The sequence below is a fragment of the Motacilla alba genome, chromosome 1 (assembly GCF_015832195.1).
Source record: "Motacilla alba alba isolate MOTALB_02 chromosome 1, Motacilla_alba_V1.0_pri, whole genome shotgun sequence".
NCBI classification, from domain to species: domain Eukaryota; kingdom Metazoa; phylum Chordata; class Aves; order Passeriformes; family Motacillidae; genus Motacilla; species Motacilla alba.
The window spans coordinates 34,551,184-34,562,890 of record NC_052016.1 but is presented as its reverse complement, the minus strand read 5'-3'; the positions used below and the strand labels follow the sequence as shown (position 1 = coordinate 34,562,890).

Genomic DNA, 11,707 nt, shown 5'->3' with positions numbered 1-11,707 from the left:
AAAGGGTTGCTGGGAGCACATATAGGATTGCAAAACCTAGCACTGACTAGTCCAGTTTCTGTACATAGCATTAGTGCCAAGCTCCACATAGCCTGAATGTTTCATGGCCCACACAAGAAGAGCTGCGATAGGAAAAACTTCAAAAAAATTAAAACCACAACCAAAACAATACAAAAAAACCCCAAAACAAACAAAAAAAAAACCAAAAAACAAACCCAAGCAACAAACCCACCATCAAAAAGAACCCACACAGTGAGAGTGATTTTATTGTGAGGGTGACTGAGTACGGGCACAAGCTGCTCAGGGAAGTTACGAAGTCTTCATCTCTAGAGATACTCAAAAGCCACCTGTACATACGTGGTCCTGGACAACTCACTTTAAACCGCGCTACTTGAGCAGAGGGTAGGACACAGATGACTTCCAGAGGTCACTTCCAAAGTCATCCACCTCAGCCACCTAGTGATTATGTGGAAAAGCTCATCAACTCACTCTGCTGGAGAGTGACTGCAAATGGCCCACATTTACATCTTCATCATGCAGGAAAAGAAAGGATGCAGTAGACCTGTTTTTGCTGACTTCACATTGGTTGCTCTCCCAGCAGGCAAAGGGAAGTTTTCAACTTTTGTATCAGACTGAGCTTCTGGCATGAACCTCAGTGCCTGGGAAGAAACCAATCCCATAGTCTCTGAAGAATAAAAGTTGTTTGGAACATGACCTACAGGCCATGTAAAAATTTAAGTACGCATCAAAAATCTTTTCTTTGCACTCATACCTCAGTATGTTTGCAGTAACAATTCCAGAGTCCTCTATACCAGTTGATCTGGGCAGGAAAAGCTTGTATTCTTCTAAGAGTTAACAGAAAAGGCATCTTTGCAGGCATAAGATTCAGTTATGCTTGGTGGTGGATTTTTTTTTTGGGAACATAGCCTCCTTACAGGGATGAATTCTCCCGTACTAGAAGATATCAGTGTCAAAGTAAAAATCCTTATCTTACGCTTGTCTCCCATTCACAGGAACCACAGAATTAGAGGAAATTCTGGTTGCATACAGCATGACAACATTGAGCTCACTCTTTCCAAATCTGGTACTAATGAAAAATAGAAGTTTATTGCAATAAACAAACACATGGTTTAGGCTTGTAGTTCATTAGGGAAAAGAAAAATTAACTTATTGAGAGTAGTCAGGCAGACTCCTAAGTTCTTAAAAATGTATCATACAACTTGCCTACTATCCAGTTAGGGCAAACCACACAGCCAAAGTGACACCAAGAAGAAACATCTGGAAGGCAAGCAGTAGTTCCTTTAGGAAACTGCTTTGGTCTTGCTTAGCATTTTAGCCTGCTACTAATTTTAAACTTCAACCTTCCTGGACAACAGCAACTTCCATGGTTTAAAAAGATCCTCAGTATGTACACCGAAAGAGTACAGTGGCTGAGTTCCAGACACCCTCTCTGTATCCATCTGGTTTAGACTTTATAAAGATCCTACATTTTTGCACTTCCCATGATTTTTAAAGATGCAAGACAACCAACAAGCAATCAAGATTTATTCTTGTGACAGATAAATGTCATCACATAATGCATCTTATTTTATTTATATCCCAAGAACATCACTGTAATTCCAGGGACTTAGAAGAATACACTGAACGGCGATCGCTTGTGTTTACCTTCCTGGATACACTTCTCTTTATGATCCTGTGGAAGAAAGAGAACATTTATCATCATCCTACTAGAGAAGGACTTTCAATCAGCTTGGGATAAAAGAACAGCAGTTCTAGTATTTCAGCACAGACTACATGAAGGTAGCCCCATATAGGATTTTAAGGGTGTTTTCCACCCTAAATGATTCTCTGAGCACAAGCTGTTTAAAAGTAAAAGATAACAAGGCCCTTAGCTTCACCTACTAAAGACCTGCTCAGACTGACCTCACATCTAAGTACTCTCGCTGGCCAGCAGACACCAATTCCTGTAAGGCATTTTTCACCTAACTAGCTGCGTCTCACCATTTGTACCTTAGTTTCTATCTCCTCCTTCTGGCTGAATAACCCAGCTTAGAGATCTAATTATGGAGTAACTTCTTAGTAACTTCCCTAAAAGCGCCCGTGCTCACTTCCTACCCATTTGTACCTCACTCTGCAATCGTGTACCTTTCTGACAGGTACCAGTACACAGGCACTGCGGATAAAGGCCAGATTCCTTCTGCTGGATAAAACCAGAAGATTTACTTAAAGCCTGGTAATTTATCTCTTGCTTTCCCAGACATACAGCAAACATTCCTCAGAGAAAAGACTATGCCTACCATGCCTTATGTACTACCAGGAAAACCAGAAGAATCCCCAAACATCACTAAAGGAACCACAATAAAGGAAAGTGAATTATCCCGGACACTAATTAAAAAACTTCAGTATGGCAAAATACTGCAGAGGTATTGAAGTCTCAAGAACATTTATATCAACACGCTCAGCATGTTTCCTAAAACCTGAATTTTCAATTCAGTCTAGCAAACAACATTCCCTACAAATATTCTATTAATTTATGTTAGTGCTTTGTGGTTTATGACTTGATCTAAAATGCTACTTCTGTGCAAAAGAGGGAAATAAAAGTGGTTTACAACAGCCACAAATTCTCTGCTAAAAAGGCAGCCACTGTCTGCCTGTTAGCATTTTTTATGTATGTATATAGCTGAGTTTTTTCATAATGATCTACCATTCCTTAGATTCTGACACTCATAGTTTAGGAGTCAGAATGGGAGCAAGACAAACCTTCCAAATTATTACAGAGTCCAGCTGAGATCAGACACTGCAATTGGCATAATTACTCCTCCCTATTTGCTTTACGAAATTAGAGAAATGGTCAAGCAACTGCAGAGAGATATTGCTCGGTCTGCCATCCATAAGCTTCCTGTGTATTTTAAGTTAAAAAGCATAGCTAATGTGTGTCAACTACTGAAAATAAGAGTAACTTAGGATTAATTTTCACTCAGGGCTGCAGAGAGCTTTGTGACTGCAAAATAGCCTGATCAGGCAAACTGTGACTAGCCATGTCCCTAAGGGTACAATATAGGGCTCTCAGGAAAACATGATCTGCAACCAGTAACACACTTTGAGACAGCAGGCTCGCTACCAACCTTCCTTCCCTCGCTACTTCAATGGTATTAATCATTTTTAGGTGCATGAGGATCCCACAAACTGAGACTCCAAGCAGATCTACATTCTACAAGCTACAAGCTGGTGTTTGTGGTGTTCGCTGACGTTCAGCGCTCTCGGCCGACTTACCCTGTCAGCTTTTAAGACAAAGATCCAGAAGAGGAGGGGGCCTAACCCATAAACAGCTCCTAGAAAGGACGTCGTGGGTGTCGGGCGGAAAGTAGGGTAGACGTTCTGCGACTTCGCATAGGCCCAGCGGATCAAGGCGGGATTTTCCTGGGGTGCAAAGACAACAGCGGTCAGGCCCGCGGGGCTCCGCAGCGGCCCCTCCACCCGGGGACTGAGGCCAAGGCACACCGGGAAGGGCACCAAGGTCACGGGGAGGGCGGGCAGCGTCCCGCCGGCACGGCCCCGGCCCCAAGCACGGCCGCAGGCGCGGGCCCCGCTCCGGGACGCCGCCGGGGGAGGCGGGCGAGCCCCGCGCTTTCCCCGCCGCCCCCTCGGCCCCCACTCACGATGATGGCGGGCGCGCTGGGGTCGTTGAGCTGCAGCAGGTATTGCCGCTTGAGCCGGGCGCGGATCGCCAGGCGCTCGGCCTCGGCGCGGCGCTTCTCCGGCGATGTGTCGAAGGTGGCGGGGTCGAGCTCGGCGGGCAGCGAGACGAAGCGGTTCGGCCGGTACAGCTTGGCCGCCGATGGAGGCGGCGCCGACGCCATCTTGGAGAGCCGGCCCTGCCGGCGGCGGGAGGCGGTGCCGGCCCTGCCCCGCCCCGCCCGCTGCGGGAGCAGCCACCTCCCCTCACGGAGCCGCAGCCGCGGAATGGCTGCAGGCATGGTGGGGTTCGTTCTCTTCCGACACCGCTGCCATGGGCAGGGACAGCTTCCACTAAAATAGGTTTATCAGAGCCCCATCCAGCCTTGAATCCTCCAAGGGATGGGGCATCCACAGCTTCTCTGGGGAACCTGTGCCAGTGCCTTACCACACTCAGGGTAGAGGATTTTTTTCTGTAATATATAACCTAAACCGGCTCTTTCGATTTGAATTCATTCCCCCTCCTCCTGTCACTACATTCTCTTGTAAATAACCTTTCCCCATCTTTACTGTGGGTTCCGTTCCAGGTATTGGAAGATCACACTTAGGTCACCTCAAAGCCTTCTCTCTCCCAGGCTAAACAAACCCAATTCTCTCAGCCTTTCCTCGTGGGAGAGGTGCTCCATCCCTGTGATCGTCTTGTTGGCCTCCTCTGGACTCGCTCCAACAGATCCATGTCCTTCCTGTGCTGGGGGCCCCAGAGCTGGATGCAGTGTTCCAGGTGGGGTCTCGCAGAGCACAGGGGCAGAATCCCCTCCCTTGTCCTTTGGATGCAGCCCAGGACACTTTTGGCTTTCTGGCTTTGAGTGCCCAGGGCCAGAGCATGTCCAGCCTCTCACCCATCAGCACCCCCAAGTCCTCCTGGTCAGAGCTGCTCTTGATCTGTTCATCCCCCATCCTGTGTTCATACTGGAGTTGCTCTGACCCAGGTGCAGCACCTTGCAGTTGGTGCCCACTTCTCCAGCCTGTCTTGGCCTTACCCAGCCTCACCTGCTGTGGCTCAGGGCATGTCAGGGGCAGGTTTTGTTCTCACAATAACAACAGTCCCAGCAGGTAAATTTTTCCTGTCCCCTGGCAATTAAAATGGCCTTCAGGATGAGTCACAGGTCAGGAGTGTTGACCTCTGAGTCTGCTGGGACAAGGGGGTGCCATTGCTGTGGGGGTGTTTACTGCCCTTTTGAACAGTATTTCTGTTTTAGAAAGTGTAGTCAATGTATGCCAAACTGCTGAAAATAAGTCTTTTAAAATTAGAGGATCATGGAATCACTGAATATTCTGTGTTGGACGTGACCCACAAGGACCGAGTCCAACTTAGCCCTGCACAGAAGCATCCCCAAGAGCCACATCATGTGCCTGAGAGCATTGTCCAAACACTTCTTGAACTCTGTCAGGCTGGGTACTGTGACCTCCCTGGAGAGCCTGTTCCAGTGCCCAACCACCCTCTGGGAGAAAGAACCTTTTCCTGATACACAACGTACACCTCACCATGCCCATCTTTAGGCCATTCCCTGTAAACCTCCCCATGCTCAAATTTAGGCCATTCCCTCAGGTCCTGTCACTGTTTGCTGAGAGAAGAGATCAGTACCCATCCCTCCACCTCCCTTCTCAAGGAAGGACTGCAATTAACTTACACTGTCAGTGCTACAGAGAGCTTTGTTATAGCTATATTTGAACATTAATTAATTTTTAATAAAAAATCCCTGCATTTGAACATATTCCATGTTACACAAGAGGTATGTTGCAGGCAGACTGGTATTTACAAAATCCCACAGTTACTGGCTTTCAGCTTCAAATTGTCCCTTTGATTCTTTAACCAAGGCTGAGCTGACTGGACAAGCTGCCAGGTAACCTCCAGGATTCTCAAGAGGTGACTCACCACCTTGACAGACACTATTGACAGGTTCAGGACTCACCCTCTGCTTGGTGAACCCTGGGCAAAGAAAACAGGGGTTTGACCTTGCACTGCTTTTGGCCAGCATGTGCCCAGGTGGCCGAGAAGGCCAATGGCATCCTGGCCTGGACCAGCGATAGTGTGGCCAGCAGGAGCAGGGCAGGGATTGTCCTCCCGTACTCGGCACTGGTGAGGCCACACCTTGATAACTGTGAACAGTTCTGGGACCCTCTCTACAAGAAAGACATTGAGGTGTTGCAGAGTGCCCAAAGGAGGGCAGTGGGGCTGGGGAAGGGTCTGGAGCACCAGTCCTGTGAGGAGCAGCTGGGGTTGTTTAGCTTGGAGAAAAGTGAAAGGAGGTGGTGGCCAGATGTGGAGTTGGTCTCTGGTCCCATATAGCAAGTGATTGGACAAGAGAAAATGGCCTCAGGTTGTGTCAGGGGAGGTTTAGATTGGATATTAAGAAAAATTTTTTCACCAAAAGGATTATCCAGCACTGGAACAGGCTGCTCCAGGAAGTGGTGAACCTTCTCCATACATATTCAAAAGACATGGCATGTGGGGACACTGTCTAGTGATGGACTTGGCAGTACTGTGTTAATCATTGGACCTGATGATCTTAGAGTTATTTTGCAACCTTAATGATTCTTAGGCTTTGCCTTTAAGAGGTTTTTATCTTGTTGGTATTAAGAACTTTGGTCTCCAGTGATGCAAAGACAATGCAAGTTATCTTTCTTGAAACAAAGTAGCCAGTAAACAAGTTTACTGTTGTGTTTTCTTCTTCTTGTCTGCAAAACAGTGATAGCTTTGCTGATTGGGACCCAGTAAGTTAATGGCTGTGCATATATAGTTATGGCCTGATTCACACTGTGGTAACTGCAGACTCAGGTAATGTTGGATGAGGGATTACAATTTCCTCCTAAGCATACACAAAATAATACTGCTGACTTTATTTAAGATACTGTGCTTTGGCACTGCAATAATAGAGCACAAGCTCTTCCTCACATCCTACAATTTCACTCTTTTTTCTAAGCACTTGGAAAATGAATTACCTCCTTTTGGTCAGAACAGCTAATTAGGAGTTGTGACTTGCTTTCAGCAGGATGAAATTCAAGTTGGATGTTTCTGCAGTTTCTGTACTTTGAGCACCCCACCACAACACATAGCATTAGGTGCATTTCCCTCTCTCAAGTACAAGTCTATAGTACTCTCAGAAATCTCCAGCTTTTGCACCCTCATCTTCTTAACAAACATGTGTCTGCAAATCCAAGTGAAAACCAAGCTGCTTCATTCACAGTCAGCTCCCAGGGAAGTACTTAATACGCCCTGTTGTTTTTTCTCCCAGGGCTTTCAGCTTGGGTCGGTGGCTCCTATAGCATGGAAAACTATACTCCCTTTACTTCCCATTTTGTGACCACTGGATTTAGTCAGCTCAGTGTCTCCAGCTCCATGATTTGTGTCTCTTCATAACCAGCATGTAGAGAGCTGCTTTAGCAGCACGGTACCTATACCAGCAGCACTGCCATGTGGCACTCCTGTGGTACTTTCATCTCAGAGTGTTCCCAAGGACTTGGCAGCCTGTGTCTCCCAGCTCCTGCACGGCTTGCTGCTTTTAAAGCTGCTTCTTCCTGCTCTCTCTTATTTCTTAATAAAAGGACACGTGCAGCCTTGAAACAGATTGATTCCTGGCAGAAGCAGGAGTGCAGATTGGATTAGCAAACTGGGAAGGGTTAGCTGCTCTGTGGGAAGTGGTGGGGTTTTTTTCCTTCTTTGCTGCATCACAGAGTGGAACAGAAGACTCCTGTTCCTGCAGCTCTCCCAAAGGACTTCAAAACAGCCAGATGCCTTTGCCCCAATCCACTGACTCCAGAGGCCTGTCTGTAGTGGTGTGCGATGGTTCCTGTGGGCAGGAGCAGAGGTGGTCTCGTGCTGAAGTCACTTGGCGAAGGCAGCAGGTTCAGCTCCCAGCCCTGTTGCAGAATCTTTGTGATCTTATCAGTGCAGGTCCAAGCTGTGCCTCTCCCCAGAGCTCGTAGCTGTGAGTGTGCATGCTTGGCATGCAAACAGTGCTGGAATAAATTCTACTGGGAGAAAAACAGAAGGTACAAAGCAACATTTCCATTAACAATGTAATGTACTGTATTAGAAAACTGAGCAGCCAGCTGCTATGCTGAAAACACCTTTGCATTTCATCTCTAGCCACTAACTCATCCTCCTTCCCAAAGGATCAAAATCCTCACAGGAAGTCTTTTCTGAGAAATGGCACTTGTTTCATGGGGTAAGAAAATAACTAAATCCCTTCCAGAGAAAAATATTCTCTGACACTGAAGCCTGTGCATTGCAATTTGTTGTTTTCTCTCTTCCAGGGGTGAATTTGTGCACTTTCTTCATTTTGTAACAGCTATGTTTCTAACTTTAAAACACATCCTTCAGCAAAAGCCTGAGTCACCAATAGTCAGTGTCTCACCCTTGCATAAAGCAATGCAGGACAAAGACAGAAGCACTGCAGACAAAGCACTTGACTGAAATCAGTGATTGTTTTTTCTCCTGCTGACAGGAACTGCTGCACCCAGAGAGAAATGCTGTGGTGACAAACTGTCCTCATGTGCAAACCTCCTGCACCATCTGCTCCTCCTGGACCACCCTATGGCAGCCACTGAACACAGTCTTGCTGCTACTGAAAAACCACCTCTGAAACAAAAGATTTTGCAAGAATGAACAAGACCCTTTTTGTCCCTGTTTTGTCAGCCAGATCTTGAAGCTCATTAGACTCTCCTCCTGACTGCTAGTGTTGACCTAAGGCAAGCAGCAGGAATGTAAAATAGGCTGTAGTGAGGGTGGGGCCAGTCTCAGTAGGGCAGCACAGGCTTGAGCTAGAATATGCTGGTCATAAAACCACATCCTCGTGGGCTCACTCACCAAGGCTTAACAGGTAAGACCCCAAGTGGTTTTTCTTCTTTTTAATTAGGACTGATGTTTATTGAATGTTCAAGGTTGGCAGTATTAAGTGAAATTGACAATTCTCCTATGAAAATGCCTTTGAAGTTTACATCATCTGTTTTCTTTGCCATCAGCAGTAACCAAAATGAACAGTCAAGAAAATTAATCTTTGTCCAGAACCCCATGGAGGGTTGGCCTTGACTGACTGCCAGACATCTACCCAGCTGCTTTCTCACTCCTCTCCTTGAAGGGGCTGGGGGAGAAAATGTCAGAAAATCTCATAGTTTGATAAAAGTGCAGTTGTTAAGAAAAGCAAACGCTGCACATGGAAGCAAAGTAAAAAGAAGAATTAATTCACTGCAACCCATCAGCAGGCAGATGTCCAGGTATTTTTGGGAAGCAAGGCCTTAATAGGCATAGCAGTTGCTTGGGAAGACAGATGGCATCACCACAAATGTCCTCCCATCATGCTCCTTTCCTTCAACTTTTATTTCTGAGGAGGACATCATATGGCATGGGGTATCCCTTTGGTTATTTGGGTCAGCTGTCATGGTTATTCCCCCTCCCACTCTCTTGCCCATCTCCAGCCTATAGACCTTCAAAGTTGTTGGTGGGGTGTTAGAGAGAAAGCCCTGACACTGTGCTAGCACTGCCCAGCAATACCCAAACCTATGTGCTACCAGTGCTCTTTTAACTACAGATGAAAGGCACAGACAAACCCTGTAGGTTGGTGTGCAGAAAGTTGAGTCCATCCCAACCAAACCCAGTACAAAGGCAGTTTGAAAGCTGTCTGACACCACTGAATTTCAGACTATTCTCATACAAGGTAGCCTGAAATCAGACACACTTCTATGACACTCTTTGATTGAATCTGCAAATAACTTTCACCTAGAGTTTAAAGTAATCCAAGCTACCTTCAGCTTAGAACTGTGTGATTTTGCTAGTGGCTTTTCAGTCATGCCCTGAAATGCACAGACTGGATTTTTTGACTGTATACTCAAAGTCACTCCTTTCAGGCTAAGTGATTCTGTGCTTCAAGTGAATGAGAGAAAAATTAACCTAAATCACATACCTGTCTACCTACCTCCAAGGTGACTATGCATGATGTTTTCAGAAGAGACAAGTTAAATATGCTGTCAACTCCAAAAATATTGGTGCCTGTCAGACTTGTGCTGAGTGCTTGCAGTTGCCCTCTTTGAACCAGTTGTCAGACTGGGTCAACATGTTGCTGGGCTCTGTTGTGAATTCTCACTGACCTTTTGCAAAGAAAGCAAGCTGGAAAATGTGGGAAGCTGACAAAATCCCTCATATCACAAGAAGGTTCCTGAACAGAGCCCCCTTACTTCTAATTCCCACATGTAGCATCCAAGAAGGGTAATTTGGCTCCTGTTCCTGTTCTATACAAGTGAATAAATACTGCTAAGTGTGCTGCTGTCTTTCTTTTGAAGGGTCATCAATATCAAGCATTCATGTACATGGATATATCCCTGGTGAAAGCCAAATGGATACAGAAAGGGAGCAGTGTAAGAAGCATTAGGATTCAGCACAGTTTGAGCTCAGAATGAGTGCATCCAACTGCAGCATATAGCTATATTAATAAATTTTCCAGATACATGTAATTCATTCTGTGTTAAATACTGAAGTCCTCAGTATCTTCATTTTATAGTTGTTTAAAGGAAACTTAGCATGCAAAGGAAGGAGTTAAGATGGTAAGGGGAATTATGAATTGTTAGTACAGCCAACAGGCCACCCATAAATGTGTATCAAATGTTGAGCTCAGCAGGAGTTAGTTACAAAACTAGGACATTTAATGAGTCATGAAGAGCCAGGAATAATAAGACATGGCATTAAACAAACCATTCCTGCCTCTCCTTGGCTTGTCCAGAGACGATGGCAAGAAGCCCTCTGCTGTTTCAGCTTTTCCTGTCAAAAGAAAACTTTGGACTCACACTGAATTATAGCAGTGGCTGAGCTGCCTTAGCCAGGGAGCTGGTGCCGCCTGGGCGGCCCTGGTGAGAGAGGGATAAGCTGGCAGCCAGCATCCCTTTTCCACTCCTTTGCAAGTCATTGATTGTAGCATTTAATAGTGTTATATACTTAGCTCTCCCTCTGCTTCCAGCTCCTCGCATGAGAAACTATTAATAGTTATGTATCAATGAAGAGTGGGAGAGGAAGAGGTCTTAGAGTGGGAATTTGAAACGTACCCTGCATGTCTGAGGGTTAGTCCTGTTGTTGGTTAAGTGTTAGAAGTGCTTACACAGTTGAGGGCTGACACTGTTCCTAGATTTCCCCTCACAATGGCTGTCAGGACCTGGGGTACTCCAGCAAGCTGTCATTGCTCCAACCACCCTCCACCTGGCCCAGGTGCAGCATAAAGCTGAGATCCTTGCTTTAGAGCCGGCCTGAACTATGTGAGATGTATGTTGCATCTAGGCTTGGCTCAAGTTCCTAGCTTGACCTCAGGCCTTCCTTATTACTTTGGCTTTGGCTTTGCCTGGACAACACTGTACTGCAGCTGGTTATGGTTACTGCCACTGGACCTGCCCTCATTACCTTGTCTGGTTCCCAGCCCAGCCCAGTCTTGCCATTCCTGGGCTGCAGTGTCACTCATGGAGCAGTGCTCAACCTCATGGCTGTGGGGATTGTATGTGGTGCCAAGGGTGATCTCAGATGACTGCCAGTAAAAATTCACAAAGCAGCTGCTAACTGGAGTCAGTGAGAAGAAACTCAAATGTTGCAGGAAATGGCTCATGCAGCATAAGGGGAGGCATCTTTTCTGGCCTTCTGCTCCTGACACAGACCATCACCAGAAGCTGATGCTTCTTTTTTTCCCCATTTCTCTGCAGGTGTTTTGCTCTGCCCACAGAAGAAATTATAGATCTGCCTCATTCAGTTTGGGTATCAGAAAAGTAGCAGTGCCTGCTGTGAACTCTGCCTGCTTCTCTCTGACATGATGGGGAGGGTTTTAGATGGAGAGTCCTCTTAACCCAAAACATGTCTGAGAGGTGAACCAGCCCTTAGAGATCAATTTTTTCTTCATGGGTTTTGGGAAGAGCTTAGTGTAGCCCAGATACTTTCCAGCTCCCTGAGTATCCACTGTGTGACAGAGCGCCATGGGTTGTGTAGCTTGGAGCAAAATGT

The 11,707-nt window shown here is 46.2% G+C and overlaps 1 protein-coding gene across 1 annotated transcript; it reads right to left on the bottom strand.

Moving 5' to 3' along the window:
• Nucleotides 1–1,527: 1,527 nt before the first annotated feature.
• NDUFB4 (NADH:ubiquinone oxidoreductase subunit B4) lies at nt 1,528–3,905 on the bottom strand. Its single transcript, XM_038145656.1, has 3 exons — nt 3,660–3,905; nt 3,274–3,420; nt 1,528–1,693 (listed from the first exon to the last, which is right to left on the bottom strand). The coding sequence occupies exons 1-3, from the start codon at nt 3,858–3,860 to the stop codon at nt 1,628–1,630; spliced, it is 414 nt and encodes a 137-aa protein (XP_038001584.1). The 5' UTR covers nt 3,861–3,905; the 3' UTR covers nt 1,528–1,627.
• Nucleotides 3,906–11,707: the final 7,802 nt, after the last annotated feature.